Below are 13653 nucleotides of genomic sequence, written 5' to 3' on the forward strand. Positions count from 1 at the left end.
AAGGTTTTTAAAAAATAAAATTTCAAATGAATTTGGAAATGTGGTGAACTGAAGATCAGAAAAATTAGAAATGGAGACAAATGGAAACTGTCAGATTTGCCCATCCGTTATGTGGCTACCAGGTAGACTTCAGCAGGTGTGTTTGGAAGAAGAGAGAAATGAAGAAGCTTTTGTGGGTGAGTGGAAAGACAACCTTCCTGGTTTACCATTCAGTGGCTGGATGGGAAAAGGGAGGTCCTCAGTCAGTCACACACAATTATCCACAGCTCCAGTACTAAATCATCTCTGGAGCCGAAATGGGACACTAGACCGACTTTTGGTTAGCCCTGGAAGGAAGCCCAGGGTAGAATGTGGGGAACTTATTAAAGCAAAACATCAGTGGCTGAGTTTGCAAAAGATGTCAGTGTCCCTTTGCGTAGAGAGATGGGGAAACGAATCATGATGTTTTATTTTAATATACTGCAAACCTTCCTGTGGCTATATAGGGGTGCTATTGCTATTGTTTTGTTGATGTTTTTTGTCGTATTGTTATTTTTTGTTTTTTGTTTTAACATTGTGTAAGTCACCTGGGGATCTTTGGGTATCAAGCGACTAGCAAATCTAAACAACAACAACAACAACAACAAATCAGTCGTATCTCTCCCCATGGTGTATAGCTGGGCTCACCTCCTTGTGTCACCACCGCTGATGGGAAAAGTCACCCAAGGTCATCCAAGTTGTTCATGAGCAAGGGAGGATTTGAACACGAGTTTTGACCCTCCGGGGTCATGGATTAAAGTGCTCCATGGAAATAGCCAGAAACTTTCAAAGTTAGCACTGATTACAGCCTCCCTACAGACATTCTTCTTATTGCACATTTATCATTATTTGTGCTCATGATGCCATCAGGGCAGTCATAAGCAATCTCAACTTCAATTCTCTTTGTGTCTGCAGACCTTTTGGAACAGACATACTGTCTCATTTCCAATCACTGCATATCTTGTAACTTCTTGCTGACATCCCATAACTTTTCATACCACAATTATTCTGGGTTTTGATTTGTTTTTGGTCCTGGTTTTGTTCTGCAATAGCCCCCCTGGACAGCCATAATGTGTAGACTTGAACTAGTAAAGCAGAATAAATCCACCACTAATGCATTATTATCACATCAAGAATATGTTGTAGAATACACCTTCAATAAATTACCAGCCTGAAGGGGTCCTAGCATTCCTGACAGCGACTATTTTAAATCAGTCACTGAGCTGACAGCCGTTATAGGATTTTCATGTGATTTTTTGTTTCATGTTTGTTATTGCAGAGAAAAAAGAAAGCTTTGGACTTGTGAGGCAGCATATTTTTTATTTATTTATTTTGTTTACTTAGCAAGATTTTTATACTGCTTATTCAACAAAATAATTTGGTTTACATAAAATGCTATAAAATATTCATTAAAATAGCAATAAAACCAGAATTTATATTATTATTTATTTATTATTGCATTTCTATCCCTCCTTGTAAGTATAGAACAGGCATGACAGAATGGTAGGGTTGAAGTGGCAAATCCTTCAAGGAGCTCAAGGTGGCATACATGTTTCTCCCCCTTCTCCATTTAAACCTCACAACAACCCTGTGAGGTAGGTTACCCTGAGAGGCAGTGTCTGGCTCAAAGTCACCCAGTGAGCTTCATGACTGAACAAGGATTTGAACCCTGGTCTCTCAGGTCAAAGTTCAACCCTCAAACTTTTAAAAAAACCCAATAGATACGATAAAATTACCAAACTATAGATAAAATCAACAGGTGTTAAAAACAAATGTACATAATAATTTACATGTCTGGTTAGACAATATGTTTGCAGGTTCAGGAATTTTGTTTCCATGAGTTGTTCACAGAGATTAACACCCAAAGAATGTCTCCCTTCCAGCTAAGACTGTATGGAAGCTCCCTTCCGCCCTGTCTAACAAAGTTTACTACCTAAAGTGCTGAAGAGTCAACCCCTCCACACGGCAAGGCTGAATAACTTCCCCTCTGCAGTTATCTTACGACAGTTCCTAGGCATTCCGCTGGAGGAGCGCCGGTCTCTGGAAAATATATGTTACAACGTACGCTACATAACTGCCCAAGAGAGAAATCTGTAGGGAAGTGGTTGGGGGACAAATGGGTTTGGGTGAGAGAGGACATCTTGGTGTTTTTGCTGGCCCATGCTGGTTCTCTTACAGCACTGATTCTGTTAAGGGATTTATGCCTCCCCCACCCCACCCAAAAAAAGGATGATCAATAATTCAAATGTATGAAGCAGGGAAAATACACTTTTTTGACCTCCCTGGAATCCAGGCTTAAATCCTGCACTCTGGTTGGGACAGAATCATTTTCAAACTGGACTTGGAACCACCCAGTTCCAGTGGGTTCAAGCTCTATTCTGGAAAGGGCATGTGGACCAACCCTTCAGGCAGCGAGGGGCTGTCTCTAGACTGCACTATGCTTCACTTGTACAGTCCTTGAGGCCGTTCCAAACTCGTTTGTAGGATCAACTCCAATTCCCCCCTGGGTTTCATTGCTCTGCAATGAACATCTTAGTTGGTGGCCATCAAGTGTCGCAGTTTAAACTTGTGCTGTGGGAAGAAGGACTTCCTTTCTTCCCTGTGGAATCTTGCAACATTCAGCTTCATCAGATTATTGCTCGTTCTAGAATTAGGAGTGAAGGGGGGAAAAAACCCTTCTCTCTATCCACCTTGTCCTCACTGTGTATATACACATAAGCAACAGTAAATTAAATACCTAATAATCTGATGCTCTTTCATGATAACTCAACTTCCTGAGGTGGCTGCCTCACTCTGTCTAATGGCAGGGTGTCCATGAACAGACACCTGTCCAGAACGTCTAACCAACAATCTTCTCACGGCAGCCTTCATCTCCTTGTTCTTCAAGGCATAGATAGTAGGGTTCAGAAAAGGGGTGATAGAGATGTAGAAGACAGAGAGCACTTTATCAATCATGGACCGGGTATATGGACGAAGGTACATAAACAAGATGGGTCCAAAGTACATGGTGACCACGATGAGGTGAGAGGTACATGTGTAGGCAGCCTTGTTGGGGCCTTCAGAGGGGCCCCGGGAGCGGATTGTGTAGAGAATGAGTGCATAGGAGAGAAGCACAGCAAGGAAACACACCAGTGACATAATGCCACTATTGGTCACCATCATGACGTCCAGGGGAGAGGTGTCAATGCAAGCCAACTGGATGACAAATGGAAGGTCACAGAAGTAGTTGTCCACCCGATTGGGCCCACAGAAGGGCGCGTTAATGGTGAAACCCATTTGCACACTGGTGTGGAGGAGCCCACCGGCCCAGGAGGCTAGCACAAGCCCTATGCAATGGCGACGGCTCATGAGTGAGGCATAACGGAGAGGATGGCAGATGGCCACGCACCGGTCATAGGCCATAGCTGTCAGCAAGAGCATCTCACCACCTGCAAAGAGATGGAGGAATAAAATTTGGGCCATGCAGCCCTGGAAAGAGATGGCTTGGTGTTGGGCAACGAAATCAAAGAGATACCTTGGGGTGGCAAAAGAGGACAAGCATAGATCCAGTAAAGCCAGATGACCTAGCAGAAAGAGCATGGGGGAATCAGAAAGGTGGTGATCGCTGATAATTGCTGAGAGGATGAGAATGTTGCTGAAGAGAGTAGCCGTGTAAAGGAGGAGGAAGAAGACAAATAAGAGGACTTTGACTTCCCAGGTTTCAGAGAGACCCAGCAGGATAAACTCGGTCACCATTGTCTGGTTGCCCCACGCCATCCACTTATTCTGTATTACTGAGAAAATTGGGGAGGGAGAAGAGACAGCAATGAGATACTTCCATTTCTTCATAGCCTTAGGTTCAGTCAAGGGGTGAGGAATGTGTGGCCTCCAGATGTTGTTGGACTCCAGACAGCCCCAAACTGCATGGCCAATGGGCCATGGATGATGGGAGTTGGGAGTCCACCAATACCTTTAGGGCCAAAGGATCCCTGTCCTTTATTTAGACATATTTTTTCTGTCTTTTATGAAGATAGGAAGCTGCCTTATATTGAGTCAGACAGGCTTTGGTCCATTTAGCTCAGTATTGTCTACCTGACTGACAGTGACTCTTCAGGGTTTCAGGCGCAGGGTGGAAAACTAAGAGAGGGAGAATGGAACGGAGTATCCAGGCAGACATGGCTTGCTGGAGCAACAAACTGGGGGCAAAATTTTGGTCTTTTCTGTTCTATTCTGTTCTTGTCCACAGAAATCTCTAGAAGTATCTGATCATCACTCCAAATAGGTAACTTCACTTTCCCTTCAGGGAAATGTGGTTCAAACCATTGTGGGATGGGTGAGGAAGAAGGCTACCAGGGCTTCAAAATGGCCTCTGGGGTCTTCAGCCCACCAGCCCCACATTGCCAGGGAGACAAGTGGGAGGGGGGGAAATACTAGAATAGGGGAAAGGAAAGAAGAACAAGAACTAGGCGAAAAGAGAGGAGGACACAAAAGGAACAACTCAGATGGGTATAGAATTTTAAGCTAAAGTCTTTAAACAACAGAAGAGAAGTGGATGCTATTCAGTAGTGATGGAGACTGACAAAGCTGTGCGTTCAGAGTAGGGATGTCTTAGAATTCTTCCCGATTTGGATTTGGAACCACATTTTTCATTAATTCACTTATTTGCTATCTTTGCAGATCAGATTTTTATGTAGTGATTTTCCATGGCTATGTTTGGAAACATATTTTTTAAAAAAACCTTTGTCTAAAATATTGATATTAATATTTTTATCAATATTTCCTTCAATTTATCAATATTTCCTTCAATTTATCAACACCTCCTTTCAAAATATCAGTATTAATATCACTTTTTCCCAAGGGGGGGAAACAGTTCAGTAAATCCAGTGGCAAAGAATGAACTGAAATTGATAACCGCTTAAGCTGATGGAATATTTTGAAACTGGCACTGGCCTACAGATTCCACCCATAATCAGTCTCCCAATCCTGGGATGCCATCTCTGTCACACACCCTGGGGGGTGGGCCCCCTTCTAAATATGAGGCCACACAAGGCAGCTTCTGCTTCTTCCTCTACAACCTTCTCAGCATGGCACCTTCTCCTTAGAACCTCCTCTGAGTGAACCCCTCGGTCCTCTATGGCAGCTCTGAAGTGCCCAAAACAGCTGTGCTCCAGGCATCTGACAGGGTTGCACTGTATTTTAAACCACAACCCTTTTCTTAGGAACTTATTCACATAAGAAGAGCCCTGCTGGGCAGGCCAATGGCTCATTTGGTCCAGCATCCTGTCCTCACAGTGTAAGCAGACAATAGAGTTATGATGCTTATGCTCTGCCTGCATTGCCAGAGGCAGGATGTTTCTGAATACCAGTAGCTGGAACCTGTTGAGAAGAGAGTGCTGTTGCACTCAGGTTGTGCTTGAGGGCTTCCCATAATGGGCATCTGATGGGCCACTGTGAGAATGGGATGCTGGCATAGATGGACCATTGGCTTGATCCCTTGTTTCTCCTTATGTTCTCTACCTGTAATTCCCAGCAACTTCTAATTCCCAGCAATTTGAAAAACAATGATGCACCCTCATCTGGTTTTTACCCACCTGTAAATCCAAAAAATAATTTCTTGAGCTTTTCTCGAGCCACTTCTCTGGAAGTTGAGTTTAGGTTTGGGACGGAGGTGCTCAGTCCAGTTCCATATTCTGCCTGAGAGTGGTGTGTGGAAGAGACATCTGTGGAGATGTTATATCTGCTTAAAAGGCAGGATGAACAAAAAATCATGAGAATGGAGTGTGCGTGCGTGCATGTATTAATTGCTCATTCCTTTCTCAAAAGGAACTGCAGTAGCTGGTGCCTTGTCTGCTCTTAGGGAGTTAGTGGGTGGGAGAGAGACTTTGTAACTAAGGCAAGTGTTACAGAGATGTCCTCAAGGGTGCCCTGTGTGCTGGTTTGACTTCTGGCTTTGTTTCCTGTGTAGACAACAGGGGATAAAAAAATGGGTGGGGGCAGAACAGGGGTATGACTTCCTCCACCTGAATATGTGGTGCCACCTCCTCCCCATGGAATAATCTCCTGCTGCCCCAATCTGAAAAGAAAGCAAGATGAAAGGAAGGAAAAGCGTACAATTAGGGTTCTGTATAATAGTAGCCCTACGTGAAGTAAACCCATCAAAATTAATGGACCTTTGTTAGACATGTTTATAAATTTCAATGGGTCTACTCTGAGTAGGAGTAGCATTGAATACCACCTGTGGCTGTATCATTACCGAGGTGCCTGGTTGGTCTGGCACCCTGAACATGCCCCTTAACTCCTTGGCTGTTTTGGCTTTGCTCTACTGTTGGCTCTGGAAAGCCAACAAGGCCTTGTGCCTCTATTTGGCCATCAGTTAGCCCAGGTGATAACTGAGAGCCAGCATGCCATCCTCAACAAACACCATCCCAAGTAAAATGATTATTGCTTGCATCTCTTAAGGGTTAGGATCCTCATCGGGCACATGAAACTCTCTTGGCATCCTACAGTTCTGCATGAGGTCACATCTTCTGCAGCCTGCTGGGGGCAGATAGGAGTTGTAGTCCAAAACTGCCAGAGGGCACCAGTTGTGAAAGGCTGCACAGTACTCAAGGCCAAGCACAGTCTGAACTTCGGATGCCTAGTTAGTTTTGTTCAAGGGCCTCTCATACACTCCTTAAGGCTGCCCCCAATCTTTGGTGGCAAGCGTCAAGTATCCAATTTCTAGTGGTTGAGCATACCCACCTATTCTGCTGGGAACTTCTCCTTCTTCCTGGAAACATCTTGGCCCAGTTCTCTCTTTCTGTTAAGTAAAACCTCCATTCAGAAATCAAAGTCTTCTAAGTATTTAATCCCAAAAGGAACACAGAGTTTTGTCTGTTTAGTTTGCCCCAGTAGCTCCATGGGACACTTCAGGATAGGTTGCTCCAATCTCAGCTAGTTCTCTAGCTGAAGGATGGGGAGGGGAGGAGGAGGAGGAGGCAGGGCAGGAAGTACAGAGGGGAGGAGGGAGTGGGGAGCAGGAAGGAGGGGAAGGGAGGAGGACAGGTTTGATCATTTGTATGTTTATGGAGTTCAGTGAGATTTGCTCCCCTGCAATCATGCTTAGGATAGGTGAAACTGACCGGAGGGGACGGAGGGATGGCTAGAGTGGGCAGGGGAGCAGGAAGAAGGAAGAGGAGAGGAGAGGGGAGGAGGAAGGGAGAGGAGAAGGGAAGGAGGGGAAAGGCAGGTCTGATCATTTACATGCTTCTTGAGTTCAATGGGATTTACTCCTGTGTAAGCATGCTTAAGATAGGTAAAACTGACCATGGAGGGAGGAGCAGGAGGAGGGGGAAGGAAAAAGGGAGGGAAGAGGGGAACGGAAGGAGGGGGAGGGGGAAGGAGGGGATTAGAGGGGGAGGGTCAAAGGAAGAGGCAGGGAAGGGCAGGTTTGATCATTGCATGCTTATTCAGTACAATGGTATTTACTTCTGTGCAATCATGCTTAAGATAGGTAAAAACGACCATGGGATGGGGGAGGGGGAGGGAAGGGGCAAGAGAGGGGGGATAGGAGGGAGGAGAAGGGATGGTGGGATTGATCACTTGCATACTTTTTGAGTTCCATCGGATTTATTTCTGTGCAATCATGTTTGAAAATGGAAATGGACTGCCTTCAAGTCGATCCTGAGTCGACTTATGGAAACTCTCTGAATAGGGTTTTCACTGTAAACAGTATTCAGAGGGGTTTTTGACACTGCCTTCCTCTGAGGCTGAGAGGCAGTGACTGCCTCAAGGTCACCCCGTGGGCTTCATGGCTGTGTGGGGATTTGATCCCTGGTCTACCAGGTCATAGTAAAACACTGACCTGGGAGAGAGTCAGGAAGGGTAGGAGGAGGGGGAGGGGAGGAGATTGGGTGGGTGGGCACTGGGCAGAGGGGAAGCGCCTTTCCTTCCCAAAAAGAAAACATTGTGAACAGTATCATTTGTTTTCAGCGTTTCCTCCACCTTTTTATTCTGCAGCAGGCACCAGGCATTTATTTCACTTTGGACAGTCATGGCTTCTCTCAAAGAATCCTGGGAAGTGTAGTTAGTGAAGGATGCTGGGAGTTGCTAGGAGATGCCCTGTTCCCCTCACAGATCTTCAATCAGAGCGGCTGACTGTTAAACCAGTCTGGCCACTGGAGTTCTGTCAGCACCAGCGGAATAGGAATCTCCTATCCTCACCTGTCACAAACTAGTCTTCCCAGGATTCTCTGAGGGAAACCATGACTGTCTCATGTGCAATCAAAGTGGTGTGGGTGTGGCCCCCTGATTAGGCAAGCCAAGCAGCTCGCAGAGCTTGGAAAAGTTACTTTTTTGAACTACAACTCCCATCGGCCCAATCCAGTGGCCATGCTGGCTGGGGCTGATGGGAGTTGTAGTTCAAAAAAGTAACTTTTCCAAGCTCTGAGCAGCTGTGAGTCCGGCTTTTAGAACACTGATAGTTGGTTCTTACTGAGCATGCCCAACTTTATCATTCAGTTCAATGCAAAATTTCTTAAATGAATTAAAAATCAGCCACACATTTTTTTACAACTTTTAAACTGCAGAAGATGAAGGTCAGAGTATGGGGCAATGTCAATAACAGGATTACAGGTACTCTGTGAACATGGCTGATTCTTAATGAATTTCAACAGATTACGAGAACTCTGAAAAAAGTCCAAAAGGGGTCTTGGTTATGTATCTCTCTCTTTAGACTTTGAACTCTCGAATCTTTCTGACTGTTTTGTTAATCACCATGAAAATCGAGAGGGTTGTTAAGTAAGTGTTTCTGAGTTCAGAACTATACGTTTTGTAAGGTTTTGTTTTGAAATGAGCTTATGGAAGCATCAGAATGGCATGGGGGGATTTTCAATTTAACATTGCGGAATGTGAAAAATCCATGTTGGCTATGGTACACAGCTGTATAACAGACAGACAGACAGACAGACAGATAGATAGATGAGCCCTGCTGGATCTGACCGAAGGTCCATCTAGCCCAGCATCCTGTTCTCACAGTGGACAAGAAGATGGGAAACCTATGAGAAGCAATGAAGTGCTCCAGGGACAAACCCACAGAAGGTGAGCGTGGGAAGCCCTTTATCAAGTGACAACTTATCACAACAAAACAACAATGTGGTTAAGCTGGTCATCTGTAGCGTCCTTTTGAATGATGATGAGAATCAGGGTCATGGAATAGGATTGTTTGGCAAGTAGTTCAGGGCTGGCTTTTGAGTACCACAGAATGCTTCTGGAGGGTAGATGTTCAACAAAGAAACAGAATCTAGAGAGAAAAGGAAGTTGCTGCTGATGGATGGCATAGTGGTACATTTCCTAATAACTGCATCCTGCCAAGCAGTGGGATGTTTTTTGGTAAAAAATGAGTTTGCCTATGCTCATACCTTGATAAAAGTATTGTGGGTGCCATCACAATATGGTTGCTGTGGGCAGCAAAAAAAGAGAGGGGCCAGTAGTTACTCTGTACCGGTGAGTATTGTCACACTAAAAGCCCTCTTCCAAGAAAGGATAGGGCACCCTTGAGATGTTTGAAGGCCTTTCACGCTCACTGTGGATAACACCATACTGGTTGTGAGGGCCATAGTGAAGTGGTAGGACTTCTGTTTTACATGCTGGAGGTCCCAAGGTTCAATCCCCACCCTCTCCAGTTACATGAGACAGGTATCAGGTGATGTGGAAGACCTACGCTCAGAGTAGATGTCTGCTAGGTTAGAGAGGTGAATAATCTGACCTGGAATAATGCAGATTCCTGTGTCTCTGGCATTGCACAACATATTCAGATCCTGGAGAACAGGAACATGTGAAATTGGGAGCATTGGGAAGGGGATAATGAAAAGCTTTTAAAAATCCAGGTTTATATCAGGCATACTTGAATCATGATGAATCATGATGTTTTCTTTTAATATCCTACACCTTTCTATGGCTATGTGGGATTGCTATTGCTATTGTTTTCTTGTCATTTATTGTTATGTTTTTGTTTTAACATTGTGTAAATCTCTTGGGGACCTTTGTGGATCAACAGACTAATAAATCTAAGTAATAATAATAACAACAACAACAACAACAAAGTATCTGGACAGCAATAACGTGGTAGCCTTGAACTACCAATGCAGAATAAATCCACCACGAATGCATTATTATTGCCTCAACAATATGTTGTAGAATACACCTTCAATAAAATACCAGCCTGAAGGGGTCCTAGCATTCCTGACAGCGACTATTTTAAATCAGTCACTGAGCTGACAGCCGTTATAGGACTTTCATGTGATTTTTTGTTTCATGTTTGTTATTGCAGAGAAAAAAGAAAGCTTTGGACTTGTGAGGCAGCATATTTTTGATTTATTTATTTTGTTTACTTAGCAAGATTTTTATACTGCTTATTCAACAAAAAGTATTAACTTGGTTTACATTAAATGCTATAAAATATTCATTAAAAGAGCAATAAAACCAGACTTTATTACTCATTTATTATTGCATTTATATCCTGCCTCTCCTCCAAGGAGTTCAAGGTGGCGTATTTGTTTCTGTCCCTTCTCCATATAATCCTCACAACAGCCCTGTGAGGTAGGTTAGCCTGAGAGGCAGCGTCTGGCTCAAAGTCACTCAGTGAGATACATAATGAGCAAGGATTTGAACCCTGATCTCCCAGGTCAAACTCCAACCCTCAAACTTCAAATAAAAAAGGAGACATGATAAAATTATCAAAATATAGTTAAAATCAAGAGGTGTTAAAAACAAATGTACATAATCAAATTACATGTCTGGCTAGACCTTCCTATACAAAAATATTTTTTTGGTAGGTTTTGGAATTTTTGCTTCAATGAGTTGTTGACAGAGATTAATACCCAAAGAATGTCTCCCTTCTACGTAAGACTGCATGTCAGGAGCTTCCTTCTGCCCTATAGAACCAAGTTTCCTACCGAAAATCCTGAAGAGTCATTCCCCTTGGAAAGGTTGACTGTCTTCCCCTTCACAGTGACCTTATGACAGTTCAGAGGGATTACCTTGGAGGAGCACCGGGGTCTAGAAAATCTATGTTGCAGTGCAGGCTCTATAGTTGCCCGAGACAGAAACTTCTAGGGAAATGGTTGGCGGAGAAATGGGTTTGGGTGAGAGATGACATCTTGGTGTTTTTGCCAGCAAACCAGGCCCGTGCTGGTTCTCTTACAGCAATGATTCTCTTAAGGGTTTATCCCTCCCCCACCCCGCCCAAAAAGATGATCAGTAATTCAAATGTATGAAGCAGGGATTTTACACGTTTGTGACTCCCTGGAATCCAGGCTCAGATCCTGGACTCTGGATGGGACAGAATGATTTCCACATTGGACTTGACACCACACAGTTCCAGTGGGTTCAAGCTCTATTCTGGAAAGAGGATGTGAACCAACCCTTCAGGCAGCGAGGGGCTGTCTCTAGACCACACTGTGCTTCATTTGTACATCCCTTGGGGCCATTCGAAACTGGTTTGTTTCTGACTGTGCTTCACCCTTGCTCAATTTTTTAAACTATTGTCTCGGGAAATTAACTTAGGAACACAGGAAGTTGCCTTATGCCGAGATGGACCATTGGGCCATACAGCTCCATGTTGGATTTCAGGCAGGAGATGCCAGGCAGGAATTAATCATAGAATTCTAAAATGATAGAATAGTAGAGTTGGAAGGGGCCTGTAAGGCCACCTAATCCAAAACCCTGCTCAATGCAGGAATCAAAGTTAAAGCATACCCAACAGGTGGCTGTCTTGAATGCCTTCACACAATGCCTCCTTAAACAAAAGAAGAGCCCTGCTGGCTCAGGCCAGTGGCCCATCTAGTCCAGCATCCTGTTCTCAGAGTGGCCAACCAGATGTCTATGGGGAATCTGCAAGCAGGACATGAACTTAACAGTACTCTGTCACTCTTGTTCCCCAGGAACTGGTATTCAGAGAAATACCGCCTCTGATACTGAAGGCAATATAGCTGCCATGAGTCATAGGCATGGATAGTCTTATCCTCCATGATTTTGCGTAATATGTTTAAAACCTCTGAGTTGGTGGCCATGTTGTGCTGTGGGAAGAAGGACTTCTTTTCTTCCATGTGGAATCTTGCAACATTCAGCTTCATCAGATTAGTCCAGGTTCTAGAATTAGAAGTGAACGGAAAAAAACCACCCTTCTCTCTATCACATTCTCCACACTGTGTATATACACAAAAGCAACAGTAAATTAAATATCAAACCATCTGATGCTCTTTCATGATGCCTCAAGCCAACTGCCTGAGGTGTCCGCATCACTCTGCCTAATGGCAGGGCGGCCATGAGCGGACACCTGTCCAGAACCTCTTGCTAACAGTCTTCTCACGGCAGCCTTCATCTCCTTGTTCTTCAAGGCATAGATAGTAGGGTTCAAAAAGGGGGTGATAGAGTTGTAGAAGACGGAGAGCATTTTATCAAACATGAACCGGGTATATGGATGAAGGTACATAAAAAAAATGGGTCCAAAGTACAAGGTGACCACAATGAGGTGAGAGGTACACGTGAAGGCAGCCTTGGAGGGGCCTTCAGAGGGGCCCTGGGAGCGGATTGTGTAGAGAATGATTGCATAGGAGAGAAGCAAGGCAAGGAAACACACCAGTGACATAATGCCACTATTGGTCACCATCATGACCTCCAGGGGAGAGGTGTCAATGCAAGCCAACTGGATGACAAAGGGAAGGTCACAGAAAAAGTTGTCCACCCGATTGGGCCCACAGAAGGGCGCGTTAATGGTGAAACCCATTTGCACACTGGTGTGGAGGAGCCCACCAGCCCATGAGGCTAGCACAAGCCCTATGCAATGGCGCCGGCTCATGAGTGAGGCATAGCGGAGAGGATGGCAGATGGCCACATACCGGTCATAGGCCATAGCTGTCAGCAACAGCATCTCGCTGCCTCCAAAGAGATGGAGGAAGAAAATTTGGGCCATGCAGCCCTGGAAAGAGATGGTTTGGCGTTGGACAAGAAAATCAAAGAGGTACCTTGGGGTAGCAAAGGAGGCCAAGCACATATCCAGTAAAGCCAGATGACCTAGCAGAAAGAGCATGGGGGAATCGGAAAGGTGGTGATCGCTGATAATTGCTGAGAGGATGAGAATGTTGCTGAAGAGAATAGCCATGTAAAGGAGGAGTAAGAAGACAAATAAGAGGACTTTGACTTCCCAGGTTTCAGAGAGACCCAGCAGGACAAACTCGGTCACCACTGTCTGGTTGCCCCACGCCATCCACTTTTTTGTGTATCACTGAGAAAATTGGGGAGAGAGAAAGGAGACGGCAATGAGATACTTCCATTCCTTCACAGCCTTAGGTTAAGTCAGGAAAAAGTGTACCTGTGTGTCAGCTGCCATTATTATACAGCCACAAGAGTGGCTGTACACTATAGTCAGCATGGATTTCTCACATTCCGCAATGTTAAATTGAAAATACCCCCATGCCATTCTGAGGCTTCTCATAAACTCATTTCAAAATAAAACCTTACCAAACTTACAGTCCTGAACTCAGAAATGCTTGCTTAACAACCCCTCAATTTTCATGGCAATACACAAAACAGTCAGAGAGAATTGAGAGTTCAAAGTCTAAAAAGAGAGAAAAACCCAGAGCCCTTTTGGACTTTTTTCTGTGAGAATTCTCATAA

The 13653-nt window shown here is 44.5% G+C and overlaps 2 protein-coding genes across 2 annotated transcripts; both read right to left on the bottom strand.

Moving 5' to 3' along the window:
- Positions 1 to 2784: 2784 nt before the first annotated feature.
- On the bottom strand, positions 2785 to 3774 carry LOC133367353 (olfactory receptor 4K3-like). Its single transcript, XM_061591453.1, has one exon. It carries the CDS (start codon positions 3772 to 3774, stop codon positions 2785 to 2787), a length of 990 nt encoding a protein of 329 aa, XP_061447437.1.
- An 8464-nt stretch (positions 3775 to 12238) lies between these two features.
- LOC133367354 (olfactory receptor 4K3-like) lies at positions 12239 to 13243 on the bottom strand. Its single transcript, XM_061591454.1, has one exon. The coding sequence runs from the start codon at positions 13241 to 13243 to the stop codon at positions 12239 to 12241; it is 1005 nt and encodes a 334-aa protein (XP_061447438.1).
- Between the last annotated feature and the right edge of the window lie 410 nt (positions 13244 to 13653).

The sequence above is a fragment of the Rhineura floridana genome, chromosome 11, assembly GCF_030035675.1.
Source record: "Rhineura floridana isolate rRhiFlo1 chromosome 11, rRhiFlo1.hap2, whole genome shotgun sequence".
In the NCBI taxonomy this organism is placed as follows: Eukaryota; Metazoa; Chordata; class Lepidosauria; order Squamata; family Rhineuridae; genus Rhineura; species Rhineura floridana.

Bases quoted from the DNA above. Each gene is read 5' to 3' on its own strand.
- LOC133367353 (XM_061591453.1), bottom strand. From the start codon at position 3,774: ATGGCGTGGGGCAACCAGACAATGGTGACCGAGTTTATCCTGCTGGGT.
- LOC133367354 (XM_061591454.1), bottom strand. From the start codon at position 13,243: ATGGCGTGGGGCAACCAGACAGTGGTGACCGAGTTTGTCCTGCTGGGT.